Source organism: Gopherus flavomarginatus, chromosome 6 (genome assembly GCF_025201925.1).
Source record: "Gopherus flavomarginatus isolate rGopFla2 chromosome 6, rGopFla2.mat.asm, whole genome shotgun sequence".
NCBI lineage: Eukaryota > Metazoa > Chordata > Testudines > Testudinidae > Gopherus > Gopherus flavomarginatus.
In genome coordinates, this window is record NC_066622.1 from 67155795 (window position 1) to 67178424 (window position 22630).

General features: G+C 44.4%; 2 protein-coding genes across 3 annotated transcripts in view; both read left to right on the top strand.

Annotated features, from left to right (window-relative positions):
- The window catches only part of SCD (stearoyl-CoA desaturase), an 870279-nt gene that overhangs the window by 618492 nt on the left and 229157 nt on the right, over positions 1 to 22630 (top strand). The window lies entirely within an intron of this gene.
- Positions 1 to 22630, top strand: part of PAX2 (paired box 2) — a 97168-nt gene that overhangs the window by 21116 nt on the left and 53422 nt on the right. For both annotated transcript variants that reach the window (XM_050960243.1, XM_050960242.1), the window contains exons 4-5: positions 19811 to 19896; positions 21870 to 21989. In XM_050960243.1, the coding sequence (XP_050816200.1) occupies positions 19811 to 19896; positions 21870 to 21989 (206 nt within the window). The remainder of the gene's footprint in view (positions 1 to 19810; positions 19897 to 21869; positions 21990 to 22630) is intronic.

The following is a 22630-nucleotide window of genomic DNA, read 5'->3' on the forward strand; positions in this document are numbered from 1 at the left end:
CATTATTCAATACACAGGAGCGCCGAGATGCACACTAACTCAATCACGGAGACACACAATTACAAAATCATCCCAATCAAATCAATGAAACAGACATGCAGTCATACAAAGCGCACACCCGGGGATTAATACACAATAACGGTCGCCCAGCTGGCTAACGCGGAGCACAGCCATTCAAACACACAGTGCCAAGCCATGTGGGCTACATTTTCAAAGGGAGTCCTAAAGTGTGACCACAAAAGCCGACATAAGCACAGGGGGCCTGTGGGTGAAAATTAGCGCCCTTGCAAAAGCAATACAAGCAGTGGCAGAAAGCCTGAGCGAGAAAGGTGCTGAGCACACATGACACAAACATATCACAGCTACACCCTTATATAACACAAAAACCATCTCTCACAACACAGTAACACAGACATCCCCATGCCGCTGTCTCCCACATGCACAACATCGGAATGCAATGGGCACCCCTATAAAACATGGTCACAATGACACAAACCCACCCTCCAATACAACAGCAGACCTCCCTCAAGCTCATCAGTGCTCCCCGATGCTAACACAACCACTCAGGTGCCCTGGCCAGCGCACAATAGTGTAACCACACAACACAGAGCCAGCACATCCAGTCTTTGCAACTCCTACATGGTCTTTGTGAGAGTGAGAGAAGGGAACCAGCCCCTGAGTCGCTTTTCAGGCACTGGACACATCAGCTGCAACCAGTTTTTGTGCATAAAAGGATTTTGCTATTATTGGAGATGACAAGGACAGGGGAGGAGCGGATGCTGTCAGGTGTGTGCGTGTGTGTAGGAATTCCCCTTTCTCTACCAAACGCTTCTGTTCATAGCCATTAAAAAGCCCAGCTCCTCATGCTGGGTGTTCAGTGGGTATTGATTCAGTCTGCAAGCAATTTTAATATTTCTTCAGGGACTTTCCAGCAGCAGCACAAGTCATTAATTCACCCTCCCAAATTGCTTATTCAATAGCGGGAACATAGCTCCTGAATAAAGTCCCAGAATTTATGTGACTCGCCCGAGTCAGGAGGTCAAACAACTGTTATGGAGTGAAGTTAAAAATCCAAATAAAATATTGACACTTTTTTGGGGCACGGGGGAGACATGGGGGGAGGGGAAGCAAAGGTATTTAAAATAGGGCTGTGGTGCAATGCCCCCAGGATAAAGAATGGAAGGAGATTGAAGACAAGTTGGAGTTTGTAAAATCAATGGGATTTATTACCTATCCGCTTGGCATTTAATAACTCTTTGATTGCCATCTCCCCTTGCCCTGCACATACGCGTAGGGAGATAAACACTCAGCCCCAGGAACACACAAACACACATTCACTGGTTTGTGAGTGCATATGCATGATTAGAATGCAACTACATTAGCACCTAGAGGCCCCAGTCAGGATCAGGGCTCCAACGTGCGAGGTGCTGCACACGTGTAGTGAGATTCAGACCATGCTCCAAAGATATTAGTCTACATAGACGAAAGGTGGGAGGTGAACCAGAGGTGAAGTGATTTGCTCAAGGTCATACAACAGATCACTGGCAGAGCTGCGCCTCCTGATTCCCAGTTCTGAGCCCTGTCCACTAGGCCATGCTGCCTCTCAGAGCTGTGAAGGCTATGCAAAACCAGAGATTAATGCAGAAGATCCCCCTCACAATACACACACCATCTATAAACCTGCAAATATAATCACATCCAGATACATAACACTTGTCCACATATGCAGCTATATATGCACACACAGAGAGATGTACACAAATATATAAACACACGTACATTATCCCTATTCATAAAACACAGAGGCAGATGCCATACAAAGGTAGAAACATACACACAGATTGACGCACAAACACAAATGGATGTCAATACAAATGCATATACAGATGTATATACCCACAAATAAACCCAGATGTGCATGCAAACACATGAAATGATTCAAATACATGTTTTATTTATTGCTATTTCTGTTCATCTAGATGCATATGTAGCTATAGATATATTGTATATACACATATGAACACAATGGACCAGATCCTCAGCTGTCAAAAATTGGAGTATTTCTGTTGGTTTCAATGGAGCTATGACAGTTTACACTACTCAAGAAGTGACCATAATACCGAGCCTGCAAAATTCACACTGGTATAAATCCATAAGCACATACACCTATAGAAACATAAGCACATATAAACATAACAGATATGCACAAAGGTTAATAGCCCTGTAAATAGAGAGCACATGATGGTGTGGGCGATACAAAGGGTAATTTTTTCAACCAGAGTTCAGGATGGATGCATTACTCATGAATAAAACTGGTTGACATTTTCTAGATTTTGATTTTTAATGAAAATTTTCATTATAGTGTTGAATTTTTGATAAATCCCCTCCAAAATCCCTCTAACAGTTTGACAAAAATTTTCACAATTTGGTGGGTTTTGACCAAATGCAGAGGGTTTTTTTTTTTAATTTCAAAAATCTCATGAAAAATGTCCAAAGTTTGATGGAAAAATATATACAAAAGTGAAAATTTTTGCAAACAGAAAAGAAAAGTTTTTCTTTGTATTTCCCAACCTGCTCTGCTCATTGTTGATTTTGCAATTCCTCTTTTAAAAGTGCACATAAAATCTTCATACCACCCCAGGCCATCAAGTATTCTCTTTAAATCACATATTTTGCTGAAAAAAACAAATGTAGAAATAACTTAGGGTGGTTTTACAAATGTCTTTGGCCCTGTTCTTTTATATCTCCTTACCTACAAACCTATCTTCTCAGGGCCTGTCTACATGGTAAATAGACTAACAAAATAACTAAATCAGTTCTCATTCACACCGGTAGTTATTTCAGTTCAATTCTGTCAGCAAACACTTATTTCAGAATAAAAGCACCCCCTTTGGAAATAACTGCTTTCAGTAAAAATGATTTAACTCAGGTCCTCTACAATATCATGATTTTAAGAAGCAACTTCTTGTGACCTGTTGGGACTCAGAAACAAGTGCTGTATCCCATAGGCAATGGGACATTTTCAACTCTTTAATAGTGAAAAGTTTACAAGCCAGATCTTCATCATGGAGTCACTGCAGTTAAGATTTATACTTGTGAAGACTTAGACCCAGAGAGCAGCCAGCCAATTACTTCTAACCCTGATGGCTTGTGACATATCAGACCTGATACCAGTTACAAGTCCAGCATTAGTATTACCTGTCATGTGTCCCAAAGCACTGTCATTTTAGGGAGAAATGCCTCATTTTGGAGGAAGGAGAGGGGAAAGGAAACATTTTTGGACTATGTAATGGGGTAGCCTGGCACTGACCAGCCCAGTCTAATTAGCCCTGCCACCATACCTTGGAGGGAGTGTGGGGCTTAATTAATAGAACCAGCTGGGTGCTGATTACCCTATAAAGAGCAGCAGGAAGGTGCAAACTAGAGTGGCTGCTAGAAGTGAGTAAATCCTAATAAGGAACCCTGTGGTACTGGGAGGAAATGTGAAAGCTCTTCTGGGAGTGAGTAGGAGGATCCAGAGATGAGCAACAAGGACTATCAAAGGGATGGAATGCAAGTCATATGAGCAAAGGCTGAAGGAACTGGGTATGTTTAGTTTGGAAAAAATGAGATTAAGGAGGAACATGGTAGTGTGAAAGCCGGCTATAAAAAAGATGGAGAAAAGTTGTGCCCTCTTGCCACAGAGGGCAGGACAAGAGACAATGGGTCCAAACTATAGCACAGCAGATCTAGACTAAACCTCAGGAAAAACTTCCTAACTGTAACTGCCTAGAGAAGTTGTAGAAGCTCCTTCTCTGGATGTCTTCAAAAGGAGGCCGGTCAGTTACCTATCTTGGATCGTTTAGACCAGGAGTAGGCAAACTTTTTGGCCTGAGGGCCATATCTGGGTATGGAAACTATGGTGGGCCATGAATGCTCATGAAATTGGAGGTGAGGGCTCTGATTGGGGGTGCAATCTCTGGGGTGGGGCCAGAAATGAGGAGGACAGGTGCAGAAGGGGGTTCTGGGCAGGGGTGCAGGTGGGGGGGGTGCAGGCTGTGGCTGAAGGAAGGTGGGTCTGAGGGGTATCAGGGTTGGAGTGTGGAAGAGGGTCGGGGGGGGGCAAGCTTTGGGTAGTGCTTACCTCAAGCAGCTCCTGGAAGCAGAGATATGCCCCCCCTCTGGCTCCTATAAGGAGGCATGGCCAGGCAACTCTGTGCACTGCCCTGTTCACAGGTGCTGACTCTGCAGCTCCCATTGGCCCCATTTGCTGGGTTTGTGGGGGTGATGCTTGGGGTGGAGGTAGCATGTGGGGCCCCCTGCCTGCCCCTATGCGTAGGAGCTGGAGGGAGACATGCTGCTGCTTCCAGGAGCCATGCAAAGAAGGCCTCTGACCCACCTCCTGGGCCGTACTTTGCCCACTCCTGGTTTAGACCCAACAAATCCTGCATCTTGGCAAGGGGTTAGACCTAGATGACTCTTTTGGTCCCTTCTAACCCTATGGCTCTATGAGGAGGAAACCCTGAGCCTTCCTGGAAAAGGCTCCATGCTGGGAGGGCCTGAGAGACTCCCAGTAGAAGCACAGACTTGATATGGCTCCCAGAACTTCATTTTTGGGAGTGAGTTTGTTTTAATAAATCCAGCCCTAAGGAGGGGTATTGCTGAACCAGAAGAGTGTGTGTTTTGTTTTCATTGTGTGCATGAGAGAGAACCTGGAAGAAGGGAAACCGAGACAGGACTGCTGTAGAGTGAGGCCGCACAAGGGTGCTCAGGAGTTGGCCAGTCCTATCACAAGGCAGGTTTTTATTTAAGCAAAACCTTGGCAACTGTTTGAAAGGTGTTCAGAGGTTTGGCAGTTTAGAAGCAGCTTCTGATAAGATGGCTGTGTGGGGAGAATGCAGTCTTGGACTGCAGACTCCTAGGGCCAGGGACTATGTTTGTATAATGGCTAGCACAATAGGGCCCAGATCCAAATTGGGCCCTGTAGCTGCTACTGCAGCTGGAACAAGATGTGATCTAAACAATAGCACAGTTGTCCAAGGTGCAAGTTGTTATATGGTTCTGCAGATTAGCAGAAGAACACATTATATGGGCTTTGTAAAAAATGTATGCTCACAAATATCAGACCTTCTATATTAAGGTTCCATTTAGAACTAGCACATAAAAGGTTAATAAATGACTTGGATGTTATAAGCCTCTAGAATGCTGAAATTCAAGTCTGTGTAACATGGTGATAAGGACATCTGTATAAACTCTTCTTGATTCTAAGACAGTTAGAAACAACCTATGGGCCTCTTGAACTCTGACAACTGAGCATTTAGTAAAGCATCTATTATCTGCAGTGTTGGTCCCAGGATATCAGCAGCAAGGTGGGCTTTTTGTTGGAACAACTTCTGTTGGTGAGAGAGATACAAGTTGGACTCAGACCTGAAGAAGAGTTCTGTGTAGTTCAAAAGCTTGTGTCTTCTACCAATAGAAGTTGATCCAATAAGAGAGATTACCTCACCCACCCTCTATTTTCCCCTTTATAAAGGGGGTCTTAATATGAAGTGTGACCCAAATGTCTAACTCTAGATGGACTTAGAGATCATGGAAATATAGGGCTGGAAGAGGTCAAGTCCAGCCCCCTACGTGGAAGCAGGGCTAAGTAATCCCAGACAACCCTGACAGGCGTGTTCAGCTTGAAGGTGTTCGGTTTTTTTTTGTGTTTTTTTTTTTTTTTTTAAGCAGTGGTGAGAATTCCACAACCTCCCTTGGGTGCCTATTTTGAGAGTTTAGCTATCCTGAGAGTTGGAAAGTATTGGTTTTTTTTTCTTCTAATATCTAACCTAAATTTCCCTTCTTACAGAGTAAGCCCATTACTACTTGTCCTACCCTCAATGGGGACACAGGAAAAATTGATCCCCATCCTCTTTATTATTGCTTTGAACATACCTAATGATTATCAGGTGTCCCTTTCTCCTCTCCCCTGTGCTGTGCTTTCCCCCTCCCCCCCCCTCCTTTTTTCTCAAGACTAAACATGCCCAGGTTTTTAACCTTTCCTCAAATATCAGGTTGTTCTCCTCTGGAGTCCCTCACACTTGTTCAGATCTTTCCTAAAGTGTGATGCCCACAACTGGACACAGTACTCCAGCTGAGGTGTCACCAGTGTTGAATAGTGTGGGACAATTACATTACTCCCTCTGTCTTACATATGACACCCCTGTTAACACATCCCAGAAAGATATTACTTTAACAAATGCATCACACTGACTTGTACTCAATTTGTGATTCACTCTAACCCCCCAGATCCTTTTCAGCAGTACAACCACCTAGCCAGTTATTCCCTTTGTTGTAGTTGGTTTTTTCCTTCCTTGATTGAATAAATTTCCTCTTGTTAATTTCAGACCAATTTTCTAATTTGTCAAGGTCACTTTTTAATTCTAATCCTGTCCTCCAAAGTGCTCACAAGCTCTCGCAGCTTGCAGTCCTCTGCAGATTTTATAAGTGTACTCTGCTATCAAAGTCAATAATGAAAATATTTAATATTACCAGACCTACCTCTGTGAGATCCCCATTACATAATCCCTCCAGTTTGATGGCAAACTGGTGATGACTACTCTTTGAATACTGTCTTTCAACCAGCTGTGTACATACTTCATAGTGACTTCATCTGGATCTCATTTTCCTGAATGTCATGTGGAAGTGTGTCAAAAGCCTTACTAAAATCAAGACCTAGCACATCCATTGCGCTGCCCCATCCACTGGGCTAGTAATCCTGTCAAAGAAGAAAATTAGGTTGGTTTGGCATGAATTGTTCTTGATAAATCCATGCTGGCTATTCCTTATAACCCTGTTATCCTCTAGATGCTTACAAATCGTTTATTAATTTGTTCCAGTATCTTTCCAGTTGTTGAAGTTAGGCTGACTGATCTATAATTCCCCAGGTCCTCTTTGTTCCCCTCTTTTTAAAGACAGGTGTGGTGTGCCCTACCTTAGTCCCTGGGACCTCACCAATCCTCCTTGAGCTCTCAAAGATAATTGCTAATGATTCCTAGCTGACTCCAACTAATTCTGTAAGTACCCTAGGATGAATTTCATCAGGCCCTGCTGACTTGGATACATTTAACTTATCCACAAAAACAAGGAGTCCAGTGACACCTTAAAGACTCATCAGAAGTGAGGTTTTTTAAACCCACAAAAGCTTATGTCCAAATAAATCTGTTAGTCTTTAAGGTGCCACTAGACTCCCTGGTTTTTGTGGCTACAAACTAACACGGCTACCCCTGATATTTAACTTATCTAAATATTCTTTAACCTGCTCTTCCCCTATTTTAGTGTGTGGTTTCCCCCCCTAGTTATTTTAATAGTTGTTGCCTATCTAGTCACCATTAACCTTTTTAGTGAAGACTGAAGCAAAGTAGGCATTAAACACCACAGCCTTCTTGATGCCATCAGTTTATTAGCTCTCCTTCCCTGCTAAGTAGAGGACCTACACTTTCCTTCCTTGTTCTTTTGCTCCTAATATATTTAGAACCTCTTCTTACTGCCTTTGTCCCTTGCTCGGTAGAACTTATTTTGTGCCTTAGCCTTTGACTTTGTTCCTACAGGCTTGTGCTATTCTTTTGTAAAAGTGTATGCATAGATACACCTGCGCCCATATACACTACATAAAACATACACTGGTTTTTCTCCCTGTGTAGCTCCATACACAGACACAGTGCATACTTCTCAACCTTCACTCCTACCAATGATTTCAATGGAGTGAGGCAGATTTCCATCAGCTGACAATGTCCCACAGCTATAAAAACTAATGCTGGTTGGAACTCAGAACTTCTGTTCTGTGGGAAATTCTGACATTTCAAAATTTTTTTTCATTCTGAATTTTTAAAAAGTTTTCTGCAAAATGAAAGGTTAAAATTTGTGGATCAATCAAGATTGATGGTCTTAAAACAGACTATCAATGTTTCATTCTGATTTTGACTTTTTAAGGATAATATAAAATTTTGAACTGGAATTCATTTTAAAATGAAGAATTGAAATGTTCTGATCTAGACAAGGTCTCAGTTTGGTCATCAGAAGCTTCATCTCAGTAACCTTTTTTCCCCTCAAACAAACTTAAGTTGAAATCAACACATTCTCCATAAAAATTCTATTTTGATTTTGACATAGCATTTTCTCACAGAAAAACATTTCATTGGAAAATCTTTGACCAAATCTATCGCTACTCAGACACAATCCCTTATGTGTACACAGAGGTGGAGGTTACAAAATCAGCGCATGATCCAGCATGCAAAAATGCATAAACATTTATAATATATCCACTGCCACCTGCAGTGTTCCAAACCACAGGCATTCAAAAGTCATGAGATTGGCTTAGAAATCATGAGTTTTTGAATAATAAAATTAATTTGGGACTCTCTATCTTTGCTGTCTGGTTTGAGCTAGTAAGGTACACTTAAGTCATGTTTTCAAGTTTTCCTTTACAACCATGAGAGCTGGCAGTGTCTTTTCATATAATAATAAAACCCTCAGATTCACATAATCACTCACTTCTAGGGGCTGGGGCTTTATATAAAACACCAAATAGCAAGAGACCCAGAATAGAATTGCAAGAGTTGGTAACATTTACCTGCTTGTTCCTAATTCAGGACTCTCTTTGTAGCATGGGCCTGTCTATGGTTAATCAAAATGAAATGTCCATGAGGAATTCAGCACTTTAAATGCGAACTTATTAACTGGAAATCAGTTGAAAGCAAAAATATTCAGGTAATGTTCCAAGGCTCCAGACCAAGGCATTTGATTTTTGGAATGCCTCAGGACATCTGCAGGCCTTCTAAACTCACCTGCTGGCATAGCTACTGTCTTGACACTTCCAGGCTGAGTCAGACTCTTGCAAAAGGATTGACTCTTCATTCCGCAAAGACAAATCAGGAGCCAGCAAAGCCCATGTCATTTTTAAGGATTTCATCAGTCTCTTTTATAGTAGGGATGCCAACCACTCAGCCTTATGGCTGAATGCAGCCTGTTTCCTGTATTTTTGTGGCTTGCATGGCATTCTGTATGTTGTGAATATGGCCATTTACTTTTGTTTAATAGAAGTTTTCAGCATTCATGCTTGCAAAGAAAACTTCTCAAATGGGAACTGCATGTAACCAAAGCAGTGACTGCCTGAGTCTGAAGCCAGCCTGAAACAATCACTTTGAGAAGTGTGAACTCCCCTGCCCTCTATTGGTCTCTGGGGTGTATCACCTCAAACCTCATCACAATGCTAAATTAAACACAACATTTAAAAAAAATGTAATTGTTAACTACTTCACTGCTAGATCCTTGCACTGGAGGGAGCGGCGATGGGAACTGGGTGCTGCTGAAGAGAAGGAAAGGTAGATCAAAGCGCAGGGGAAATGTCAAAAGATGGGGGGGGTGGGGGAGAGGGAGAGAGAGGGAGAAAACCAGCAAAAGGAATAGAAGGCAGAAATAGCTATGGATTGAAAGGAGAGCATACTTACCTTTAGTATTGCTCAGTGGGAATCAACCAAGCCACTAATAAGTAATGAGAGTAATTAAAAGTTACGTTCCTGTACAAAACCAAAATATTCTATCCTGGGTCTTTGTGTAAACTACTGATTTGACCCCAGTGGGAGTTCTACAGTGGGTTGATGGACAGGGGTGGCCCTCAATTTATGTCCCAACCCACAACTAAAAATGTAACTCATCCTTCTCCCTGGAGTGACTTTGATACCCTGCTTTATCATCTGTCTTTCCCTGTAGCATCTTCCCCGCCATTGCCTGGATTCTCTAGCTGTTCTGTGTCCCAAGCCCTGGATGCCCTATAATACCTCAATGGACATAAAGGGGCTGCTCAACTGGTGATTCCAAGGGCTTGGTGTAGGGTGGGTCCCTTTTCCAGCTCCTGGCACAGAATTCACAGAAAATTAACCCAAAGCAAAACTGCTCTGTAGAGCCATGGGCATGGCCAGCATAGATTCATTGACTTCAGTTAGTGGAGTTATGCCTGTTTACACAGCTAAGCATCTGGCCTACTGAGTGTATAAATCAGGGGCGGGCAACCTATGGCATGAGTGCCGAAGGCGGCACGCAAACTGATTTTCAGTGGCACTCACAGTGCCTGGGTCCTGGCCACTGGTCTGGGGGGCTCTGCATTTTATTTAATTTTAAATGAAGCTTCTCAAACATTTTAAAAACCTTATTTACTTTACATACAACAATAGTTTAGTTATATATTAGACTTTTATAGAAAGAGACCTTCTAAAAACGTTAATGTATTACCAGCATGCGGAACCTTAAATTAGAGTGAATAAATGAAGACTCGGCACAGCACTTCTGAAAGGTTGCTAACCTCTGGTATAAATACAAACATACCATGAGCTCATCAGATAAAATTTAAAAAAAAGTCAATGGCAGTTGTGGTAGCACGAGCTTGTTTCCCATAATATAACACCGCTGTCTGTTCAGCCAGACTAGTGGCTACGTGGTGTAACCTTTACATGGCTTAGGCCATATCTACACTAAAGGTGCTGTAGCGCAGATGCTTCCTACGTGGATGGAAGAGGTTTTTCCATCAATGTGGTTCATCCACCTCTCCGAGCAGTTGTAACTAGGTTGATAGAATAATTTTTCCATTGACCAAATTGCATCTAAATCAGGGGTTAGAGCACGAGTTGGCAGCCTTTCAGAAGTGCTGTGCCGAGTCTTCATTTATTCACTCTAAGGTTTCGCATGCCCGTAATACATTTTAACATTTTTAGAAGGTCTCTTTTTATAAGTCTATAATATATAACTAAACTGTAGTATGTAAAGTAAATAAGGTTTTTAAAATGTTTAAGAAGCTTCATTTAAAATAAAATGCAGAGCCCTCTGGAGTGGTCGCCAGGACCCGGGCAGTGTGAGTGCCTCTGAAAATGAGCTTATGTGCCACCTTCAGCACATGTGCCATAGGTTGCCTACCCCTGGATTACAGCAACTTAACTACGTACCTCATGGGGGGTGAATTTCCCCCTACCCCTGAGCACTGTGGGTAGATTGATCCAAATGTGAAGTGTAGCCCAGGTCTTATGCTAACTAGATGACTAAAGCCAATGGGATGGACTTGGATCACTGCTTGCCCACATGAGTTAGAGCCCTCAAAGTCCAGCCCTACAGAATTGCTCCCCCACCCCCTCCCTGATCTGGCTGCCACTCTTCCTTCCCTCCACCAATCTTCTCTGCTTGGGGACCGCATAGTGCAGCGGAGCCGGGATGGACAAGGAGCTGCTACAAGCTGACATTAATGCTCTGCTCAAATGAAATGAAATAAAACCATATGGTGTCATCATGGGTCACTGACTTAAAACAACAACAAAACTCCAGGCCCTCTGAGCCCTTCAGATGGTAAAACTACTGCTGAGGATTCTGCCGGTCTCCGGCATGCCGGGAGCCTTCTCAGTCTGGGGAAAATCTCATCAGAGACTTGCAGTGGCATGGGAAGGGATTGGGCTTCTCTCTTGCACACGGGTTGGGGCTGAGGCTAAGTTGGGAGAGAGTGTTTCTTTTTTCCAGATCCTCAGCTGGTGTAAATGAGCATAGTTCCATTGAAGTCAGTGGAGCGACAGTGATTTACATCAGTCGAGGATCTGGCACCCAGAGCTTGTCTACACGTTACTGTTTGCCAAGCCAGGGTGTGACTCTACAGCCTGAGAGCTCCTAGCATTCCAAAGACAGGCAAAATCCTCAGCAGTAGTTTTACCATCTGAAGATTGAGGGTGGGGAAGGTATGCAGTAACATCCTGTGTGGATATTGCCACAGTGCTGCATCTTGGAGTGCAGTTCAGTGCCCAGCTACTTGCAAGTGTAGTAGGATATGCTGCAGGGTGGGACTTTCGGTGTCCATGTGGAGTGCTGCACAGAAGGCTGGTGGGTGTAGATTCGCACCTTGGCTTGCCGCACAGTAACTCGCTGCGTAGATGATCCCCTAGTGTGCAAAGCAGGACAGGCAGCACAGTTTGACTGATGTGCACAAGGTAGAAGGTATGAAACCTGAGTGTGTTGAACAGCAACCACTACTGAATTCCTTCCCCACCCTCAATCACCTCAAAGCTTCAAAAAAATAAATACATCCCCTCTGCCTGTCCTCCCAGATCTAGTATCTGGTTACCCATTCTATGCTTACCATGGCAGTATCTGAGCTCCCTTCTTGTCTTTCTCTGACCCAAGAGCAGGAAAAGTTGTATTTGTTTTTTATTGTCAGGGAAAGTTTGGGTGAATACATGGGTCTTGTGTTTCCTCTGGAAAGCGCTGAACTTTGAGGGCCTTGTGAACTCAGGGCAGGGTGCACCATAGTCTCAAGTTAGCTACCACCTTGTGTCTACTGCTCCTACCAGCATCACCCATCGTTCTTTGGATCATGAGTGTCACAGTACACTTTAGCAGGAATGGGAGAGGCTATTATCTATGTCACAGAATGGTGGAAATTACACTATGGCTATAGTACACAGCAGCAAAATGGAGCAACCACTTCTCTGGCTGTATCTACACTAGCAAATTCAAAGCCACAGTTCACCACCAATGCAGGTCCCCTACTGGAAGCTTGAGTGTAGATAGGGTGTAGATGTTCTTACCAGCGTGATGTCCAATCCTACCCTTAGAACACCCAAGCCCTGTCTACACTAGACATTCCACTAAGCAGGGAAGCTACACCAGTGCTGAAGTACAGCTATTGATCATAGCCTCCATCATTGTAGTACCTGAGCACTTCACAATTTGTAATGGTTTTGTGCTCACGACTGCACAGAAGCACAATGATCTATCTATCATCTTACCCCGTCTAACATAACTGTGGATTTCATTGTCTGTATAAAAGTGCAAAGCATTTCTGAGTTGTTCTGTGAAGGAAAAGTCCTTACCCTCTACTTCCATAGAGCAGGGTCTCTGAGTGGTAGCAGTGGTTCAGTCTGCTGTGTGCTGTGTCATACATGCACCATACTGTTACACCCACCCTGGTAATAAATGGGGGGGAGAGAATGTGTTTGGTTCATCCATTTTAAATCACCTAAAGGCAGGACGTGTGAGAGCTACGGTGACGTAACATGGCCACAGTGCATGGCATGCAGATTTTAGAATATAAATAGCCTAGTAAATTACTTATTTAGGCCTCAGTTCATGCAAGGTGCAAAGCACTGGCCTCTCAAGCCCTTGTTTAAAATAAATATTAGGCACTCAACTATGGATTATTAGTAAAAGTAAATTAATAAACTCTCCATGCAAGTAAATGGGAGCGGTAGGTGCTCACTGCTGCTGTAAGTCAGGCTATTTATTTAAATGCCTACATGAATGTAGGTGCCTAGCTTTTGGCATCCGATTTTGAAAACACTCCTTCAGTTCTGTAATGAAAAAGACTCTGCAGAATATTGTAGAATGTGGCACAAACTGCAGAAACCCTGAAATTCTGGACTCCACAATTTTCTTCTGAGGCCAGCGCTGTGTCAGTTTCTGCAAGATTTGACTGTGTGTGTGTTTTCCACTGAGGCACTTATCCATTTCCTTTCACAAACCATCCCAAGCTGCAGTAAGTCTCAGGGCCTAGCGGGCTGGGAAGTGAGAACATGTAATGATGTCACAGAATGGGGTAGGACCTTTCTTATAGTTGATCACAATCTTGGATTCTCACTGAGCAGAAGGAATTTTTCAATTATTTGTTTATCAGGGGAAAAAATGCTCTGCAGGCTAAGCATAAGTGCTACACTTGAGTGAGGATTATATCCATGCTGCTAAACTTCACATTTTATACTTCATTTTCGTTGTGAAGCCTCAATCAGATAAGTGTCTTTAGCAGATTTATGTTTAATGACAGGAAAGGTGAATTTTTGTAAGCCTCTGAACTCAAAATTAGCTGAAGGGACTTTCCAAAAATAAATGTAATCTAAACTTGAAACTTAAACTTTCCAAAAATAATCACCCCTGGGCAAAGGCCACGCATGGAAAGGTTCAGTCCAAAACGATGAATTTTTCAGGAAGTTATGAGCATTTGAAAACAGGGGGTTGGTTTCAGTGGAAACTATTTTGCAATATTAATTATAGAGGGTGATACCAGGAACCAACTACAATAACTCACAGGTTCCTGAAAGAGACACTATTTCACAGTGTGATGTCATGTCCTGTAATGATATAATATACCATTACTTAACATATTATTGCATATTAAACTCAACTGGCAAAATGAATTTCTTTATTGCCATCAAATGTCTTTAAATGTCCAACAATTTGAAGCTTCAGAAGCTTATATATTAAATCTTCTGCATATTCTACTAAACTCGAAGGAACTGTGTTTTCAAAGATCAGTGTCAAAGTTGCATCTGTGCGATTTGTACACTTGCTGCTTGTGCAAAAGTCTCCCATTGGAAAATGAAAATGGGAATTTACAATAACTACCAATTTGCCCATGCACTGGTAGCCAGTTTGCCCTTAGTTAAACACAAATGCTGTTACATCAGCCACTGATTATGAGGGGGTGAAACCAGGGATGGATCTACCCCAATGTGTCATTGTCTAGATAAAAGAGCTTTGAAAGGATTCACATGTACTGCAAGGAAGTTTACTGCATTAGCTGGGTGACAACCACTGATCTGAGTAATTGAGAATCATGGCTTCTCCGCATTTGAGAAGGACTCAGGAAGTAGTTGCACAAGAAGGTCAAAAGCATAGCTGTTTCCAACTTTTTGGCTAGGGAATGTCAATGAGGCAGCAGCAAAGAGGTGAATTGAACTCCTGCTCTCCCATAACAGTAATCCAGAAGGCCCAGGTTTCAGGGCTGCTTAGGGATCACATGTGGAAGAAGTTTCAAAGTTCAGGAAAACCCTGGTGTTTGAGGGTGTGTTGTTATGCTGTGTGGGTTGCTGCAATGGCCAGGACTGGGTCAACTCTGTTCAGCTTTCGTTTGCTGTTTGCCTGGGGAACACGCTTCAGGTGTTCTTGTTCACAGAGGGCTCACTGTACCTCTTAATGTGACAGAAGTAGTTGTTAGTAGGGCTGGGCAAAATTTTTTGTACAAAAAACATTTGACAACACAAAAACATTTTGTGAATTTGTGTCGCCCCCCCCACCCCAAAAAAAAAGAGAGAAAAAAGGAAACATTTCTTTGTTTTCTAAATGGAACGTGCCAATGTTTTGGTTCAAGACAACTTTGTGTTTTCAAGTGTATTTCAATTTTATTAAAGGAACAATCAAAAATGTTAAAAAATGCTCCAAATCAAACCAAAACATTTTCAGCTCTTTTCAAATTCACTGAAAATTATGAAAAAAATAATTCAACTCAGCATATTTTCCTCTTGATTTTTTTTCAGAATTGGCCGAAAACTGGAAAAAATCAGCTATTCACCCAGCTCTAGTTGTTAGTGTGACTATGTAGTTCCATCCACAGATAGACTGCAAGGTAGTGGAATGGCCACATTCTGTATTCCAAGTTAGTTGCAGTCAAACCCATCCAAAAGATCCATTCATTCTTTTCCAACAGTGTCATTCATAATTGCAACGTGAGGGTTCTTTTAGGGTGCCAGGCTGTTTTTAGCCATAGGAAATGTCTTCCATTCCGAGACTCCACTGGGTTTATCCCTTGTATACCAAAAATTACTATGCATGTAGCATTGTTATAGCCGTGTTGGTCCCAGGATATTAGAGAGACAGGTCGGGGAGGTAATATCTTTTATTAGCCCAACTTCTGTTAGTGAGAGAGACAAGCTTTGGAGCTGACACAGAGCTCTTCTCCAGGTCCTTCAGCGCTGTGTCAGCTTGAAAGTTTGTCTCTTACCGATAGAAGTTGGGCCAAGAAAAGATATTACCTCACCCATCTCTCTCTCAGAATTACTTGGATCAGATTTATTGGTGGGTTGCAGAAACGCAGCCTCAGTACTTCTACTCACTTCCTTGTGAGCCTGTGACACAAAACCAGCTTTATTCTCAAGATAGGAATATTTTCTACAGAGCTGTCACCTTCAGGTCACTGACTGAACTCTGGTCCTGGTTGGTAGGGACCAAAAATTACCAGCTGCTGGTAGGTCTAGATCCAGTTCCTAATGGACACATCTCAGCAACCACCATCCCAGTTGGCCCTACCTGACAACCTTGTAATGGTGTTCCCAGTGGAAAATCCAAGGTGTGGGTGGATATGGAGACTGAGCTTCCCTTCTCACCCCTGTGTGGGTTGGTGCGACATAGTGGGGAATCTTACATGGCTTTTATTCCTGTTCTGTGGATAAGGAGGCCTTTTGGCCCCTGGACTGTCAATCCAGAACCTTTCACTGTGCTGAATTCACTAAAACCTCCCAGAGAGTGATGCAAATACCACGCGTCCAACCAACCTACAAAAATGGTGTGGCAGGGCAGGCAGCGCATAGTTCCCTGGAGACTTGGGTTCAATTCCCAGCTATGCCATTGGCTCTGTGTGATTGTGGATAAATCACTTTGTCTGTCTATGACTCACTTCCCCCTCTGAGAATGGGGCTATAGCTTCCCTGCCTTCAGGGGTGCTGTGAGGTTAAATATACTAACGTTGTGAGGTGCCCAGGTAATGTGGTGAGGGAGGGAGATAAGTTTCCCTGTAGAACAGCTTCCCACCCTGTGAGATCAGAGCGATTCACTGGTATGCTAAATGCCACCTCAACCTCATTCACTCTTCCCCTCTGCCCAGCTTTCATCAAGACTCTCAAGAGCAAGGTGGAAGTCTTGGGAATCAAACTGAATAGAAAACCAAGCATGTAATACCAAGAGTTGATGAACAGAGCTTGTGCCCTCAAATCTTATAACAGCAGGCCAGGATATTTCCATTTTACATTTAATTTGTTTATATTTCTCACTTCAAAAAAGTCCTTCTGGCATCCCTGTGAATGGAAGCATCGCAGGTCACCCTAGTATGAATAAGGGCCTCTGATGTCACTTCAATGCTCTTCTGACTATATTTAGGGTAAGACTCAATAAGAATTGTCTTCATCTGTTTATTTCAGTACAGAATAACTTAGTATAGTATGAGGTAATCTCAAAGTATGAATGGGGATGTCTGATGTCATCTCCATGCTAATAGGACTTTTTACAGTATGTCATCTAAGGCTGCAGGGGAATTCTTCTAACTCGCTCATTTCAATATAGTACAATACAACATAACATAGTAGGTTAACTCAGACCCACCCCCTTGGGCAGAATTTGGATGGATGGATAGATGAATAGATACATTTATACTAAGCATACATATATTATATCACTCTTAAAAAAAATCGATAAAGTTCCAGGTCTGCCTCACTGTAATGAGATTTTTTTGAACTTTGTGTGGCGATCAATGAGAGGAATATTATTGGCCTGGAGAATTGATATACCCTCTCTGTGTGGCTTGTTCTGCTCCCAGCCTGCCCCTGCCCCCTAGGTGTACGATTCCATCAGACACTTAACCTCTTTTACAGTGTCATCAGGCTAAAAGGAATCTAATAGTGACACGGGACTTGTGCTCAGCTCTCTGGCACTATTGCTTTCCTGTCACAAATAATTTATAACTTTCTATTTCCATCTCTGTGCCTACACCCCAGCCCCACTTTCTGCTCTCTCTGGGCTGGGCCAAATCAATAAACTCACACAAGCACAGTGGCACTTCAGGGTGCTTCAAGGGAATGGGGGAGAAGGGGCAAAGAAAGAAATTACAGTACCTGCCCCTTCATGTTTCAGAGTAGCCGCCGTGTTAGTCTGTATCTGCAAAAAGAACAGGAGTCCTTGTGGCACCTTAGAGACTAACAAATTTGTTTCAGCATGAGCTTTTGTGGGCTACAGCTCACTTCTTCTATGCATCTGAAGCAGTGAGCTGTAGCTCATGAAAGCTCATGCTGAAATAAATGTTAGTCTCTAAGGTGCCACAAGGACTCCTGTTCTTTTTGCCCCTTCATGGACTTCTTAGGTGAGCTCCTCTGCAGGTGTAAATCAGCATAGCTCCAGGATCTGGCCCCATATGTACGAAGCTCTCAAATACCTCCTGACCAGATCCTCAATTGGTGTAAATCAGCACACATCCATTGACATGAGTGGAGCTACACCAGCTGGGCCTCTTCAGATACAAACCTTTACATTACCTGCCTCCACATACTTCCCAGGCACCATCCTCTGCAACACCTGCTCCTTCCAGTACACTTCAGGCTCCATCACCTGCAATGCCTGAACATCCTGATGCTTCTGAGGTGCTCAGCCCTACAATACCATCGTCTGGCCTGGGAACAGCCCCCAGAATCCCAGCCTTACCTATGCTGCCCTGGCCTGGCCTCCCCCAGGCCCTGTACTGCCCTGCCAAGCTGGGCTGTAGAACATGCCTTTTCTCTTTGAAGTCTGGCCAGCTTGTTGTGTAGAAAGAGCTCTGCAGCATATCTGCCTCCCACCTTAGGTGGAGCAGGGGAGGGTGTCAGGCACCTTCAGTTATTTGCTTTCACTTTTAGGAGAGACTTTAGGACAGAGCTTAAAGTGAATTTAATACAGGATTGACAGTCCTGGAAACCAATACCTGAACAGCATGGGCAGCCCTCGTGCAGCCCCTCCACCCCATGCCTCAGCCCTGACCTGGCAGGACCCCCATTTACAGTCTGAGGGGGATTCGGCCTTCATGGCCTCTCCAATTCTTGGTGGCTTTGCTGAGGTCGCCAGCAAGAGGACTATTAGTGAAGGTGCTGCTTGGGTTGCAAACACTTGCCCATCAGCACAGGCTAGGAAGCTCTCCAGCCCTTTTTGCCAGCAACCAGCAGGAGGTAATGATTTTCTTTCGTCACTGACCTCAGCTGGATTTGAACCAGTGACGTAGCGGCATAAAACTTCATATAACAAGGACAGGAACATAAACTGAGCTTTAACTTTCCATCTTCATTTGGGGATGTCTCCTCTGCTCTGTCACATTCCCCAACACACCTTCTCTATGCTTCTGAGTTATGTTAATTCACAGCCCGATAAATACCGAAGCGTCATGCTTGTGGGAGCTTTGTCTTTGCTAATGATCTATGTCCCACTGCCAGTTCCTTTGGCTACCCTGTGCCCCCAGTCACTCACTTATCCAGAGAAAAGTCTTTGGTAATGCTTAATTGGTTAATAAGTGCTTTACTTTATTGGAAATACAAAGCACTTTGTGTGTTTTAGTCTCTTGCTCTCTTGGGTCAGAGCTTCTTAATCATGTAGCATGATGTTGACACCCAGATGGGTCATAATTACGCACATTATTGGGTTCAATACAGGGGAAAGTGGGTGAAATTCTATGATCTATGACATACAGGAGGTCAGACTAGATGATTTAATGGTTCCTTCTGCCCTTTAACTCTATGAATCTATGTCCTTGGGACCTGTCACCCTTCACACGTATTTCCCTCTCAGTCACACTACAGATCAGATCTGCACCACTCACACATTAAACAGCAATTCTGCAAGTTGCTACGGTTGCCGAAGTCTGGCAACTGAGCTGGGTTTGTCCAACCTCTCACAGCATCACCGGGAATAATGGTCCAGAACGGCCAGTACATCAGTGATAACCTAGTTGCTGACACATGAGACAGCCTGCTATTCCTGGTGCTCATTTTGAGCTGTGTTAGCTCTGCAGTGAAAACTCCTGTCAGAGAAGGGTTCAAAGGGACTCTCATTGATATGGCTGGCAAAAACCTTGTGGCCATGCGAGTTAGAAGAAGCCATTGCACAGGGTTATTTTCTGCTCTGTGCTGTGCATTGACAGCTAATCAGGCCTCCTGGTTTGGCAGCTGGGGTTGGTGAGGGCAGTGCCAGAATTTGATGGCTCTGAGGGGCTGGAGGAGCTGTGGAAGGAGCTGAGTTCTGACCCAGTTTCACTCTTTTACAGGATTATCAGAACCAAAGTTCAACAGCCTTTCCACCCGACACCAGATGGGACTGGGACAGGAGTGACTGCACCTGGACACACTATCGGTAAGAAGACAGCGGAGGGGCCGGCACAATGAGGGATAGAGCCAGTGGATCTAGACACAAGGGAATAAGGATGAGGTGGGGGGAGTGAAGCAAGATGGACACTAGGGCAGACTAGCATGAGAGAGGCACCAAACAGCACAGCTAAAGGCAGAGGGTAAAATTCTCCGCCGGCCTAACTCCCATGGGGTCAGTGGGTTACATCCAAGTCAGAATGTGACTCAGCATGTAGACAGGGTTGAAATCTCATATTGAGTCATTCTTTATCCTTCTACCCCCCTTTGTCTTTCCTTTCTCTCCTTTCCCTCCCTGTATATAAAGTGTCCATCACCAGAGTGTCCAAGCACATTTCTCCCTCTGCTTCCCTTTTCCTGCCTCCTTCACACTCTTCCTCTTCTTCCATCTCTCCCCTCCCTGGTACGAGCCTGATTCTCAGAGACAAGGATATGCCTGTTGCAGGAAAAGACATTCCCGAGAGCTGGCCACTGAGTCCAGCAGTGCCGGGATGTATTGCCCTGAGACGTTAATGGGAGATGGTTTGACTATGTTGTGCGCAGGATTCTGAGCCTGTAATAAAGTCTACAGAGAGTTTGCTAGTCTATAGTGTTACAGGCTCCATGCTAAGGGCGTATAAGGCATTTTTTATTGTTGGTTCTGTGGTCTTGTGTGTATGTTCTGCTCCTGCTGGTACAGGGCGGGGTTACTAATCTGTGCCGGAAGAACAGTGCTGTGCGCTGAGAAGCTGTGAAATGTGATGGCCTGTCTAGGGAGGCAATTGTGGGTGTTTGCTTTCTGGAAATCAAGCACCGTGTGGGGATCTCCTGGGAAGTGCTGGTCTATACTGGATGGGGCTGGTGGGTTCTGTTCTGTACTGGAAGAAAAGTGCTGTGTCCTGCAATGTAGTAGAATGGATTGGCCTCTATGGAATGGTGTTTGTGGGTACTGTCACTGGAAGAATAACACCATATTGGGCTGTACTGGGAAGTACTGGTCTGTACTAGATGGAGCTGGCAGAGTCTGTACTGTACTGGAAGGCTCCTATTGCACAGAGAGGTTGTTGATCACATCAGTACAATGTTCAAGGGGGGAGGGCAGAGGTGCACAGGGGAGGTTGCACAAGGGAGCACCGATGTATATCTGGGCTAGGAGGCATACAGGGATGTACTGGGAAGTGATGGCATGCCTCCTGGAACGCATTGTACTACCCTGCACACCTGCTCGTTCTTTTGTTCGTTCTTTCTTCTGAATGAGTTTTCTGAGCTGATGTTGGGCTACACTGGAAACTGTTGAGAGATGATGGCCATGACTAGGTTGTAGTGGGAGACTTCTAGCCTATACTGGGAGATGGTCTGTACTGGGATGCACCACCATGGTGTTAATCTGTACCAGGATACAGACTGTGAGCTCTTGATCTGCACTGGAAGATTGTAGAAGGTGTTGGCTTGTACTGAGATGCACTGAAATGCTGTGCACCTGTGCTAGGCTGTATCCTGGAGGGGAGGTTGTACTGGGAGGATGTCTGGGATATCATGTGACAGGTACCTCTTGAATGGGGCATACTGGGAGAGAATGCTGTACACTAGGCTTTCCTGGGAGGTGCTTGGCTGAACCTGGACAGACTGGGTGGTCATTAGCTTGCGTGTTACATGCAGAACTTGCATGGGACTCCACTGGAAGGCACTGGGGAGCTGTTGCTCTCGACTGGAATCTACTAGCAGGTTGTAGCTGCTTGATAGTCTGCACTGGAGTCTGTGGAGCTGCTGTATGGTGAGATATGTGGCAAGACTGAGAGGCAGCAAGAGGTGGTGTCAGTCTATGGAATATCAGTCTATGGCTCCTTCGTTGACACGAACTGGGGTCCGTTTGGTGAAAGGGGCTTTCCTAGGAGAGTGTGGGAAGGGGTAGCTTTCAGCTGGGTGCTCCCTGAGTGCTATGCTGCTCTCCTCATGGCCCTTTTCCCTTTTCCTTTTGTCCAGTTCCCAGTACAGCATCCCCTCCCGTCTCCAGTGCCTCCAATGATCCAGTGGGTTCTTACTCCATTAACGGGATCCTGGGCATTCCTCGGTCGAATGGCGAGAAGAGGAAACGTGATGAAGGTAGGGGGAGGGGAGAGGCTCATCCTCCCCTTTTATATTCTTTGTCCCTATGCATAGGCTCCGATTTCAAACCAGGCCTTGCAGCTGCTCCGGGGCTAGATCAGTTTTAGCAGCAGCGGCCGATTCCCCGCACCGCCCTGCTGGCTTGGAATGTTCTTCTTCCAAGGCCTTTCGTGACAGGCTACATTCTCCAGACATCTGCTCAGCGGGCTGAGCAGCCGCTTCCATTCCTGGAGCTGATCCCAAGCCCATTCTCTGCTGGAAAGGGCTGGAACCCAACTCCCCAGGTGCCAGCAGGTGCCCGCGCTTTGAACTGCAGGGAAACCAGGTCATTCTGACTCACTCGCTTCCTAACCTGATGCCATCTCGGCTCAGCACTTGCAGCAGGGTGGGAGGAAATGTGACTCTCAGACTCTCGGTGCAGGCAGCCCTTTCCCTACAACGTGTCATCAGCCACTTATTTACAGTGACATCAAGGGCCCCGGGTTCAGCTGGCCTCCTTCACGGCACCAAACAGACTTACTTGCACAGTATAGGAGACCTACTAAGTATTTGGCCCCGGGGGTAGTATCTAACCCCTACCCCCAAACCCACAGAAATTAGGGATTAAGATTGTTCCTTCTCTTCCCCCTCCCCCTTTC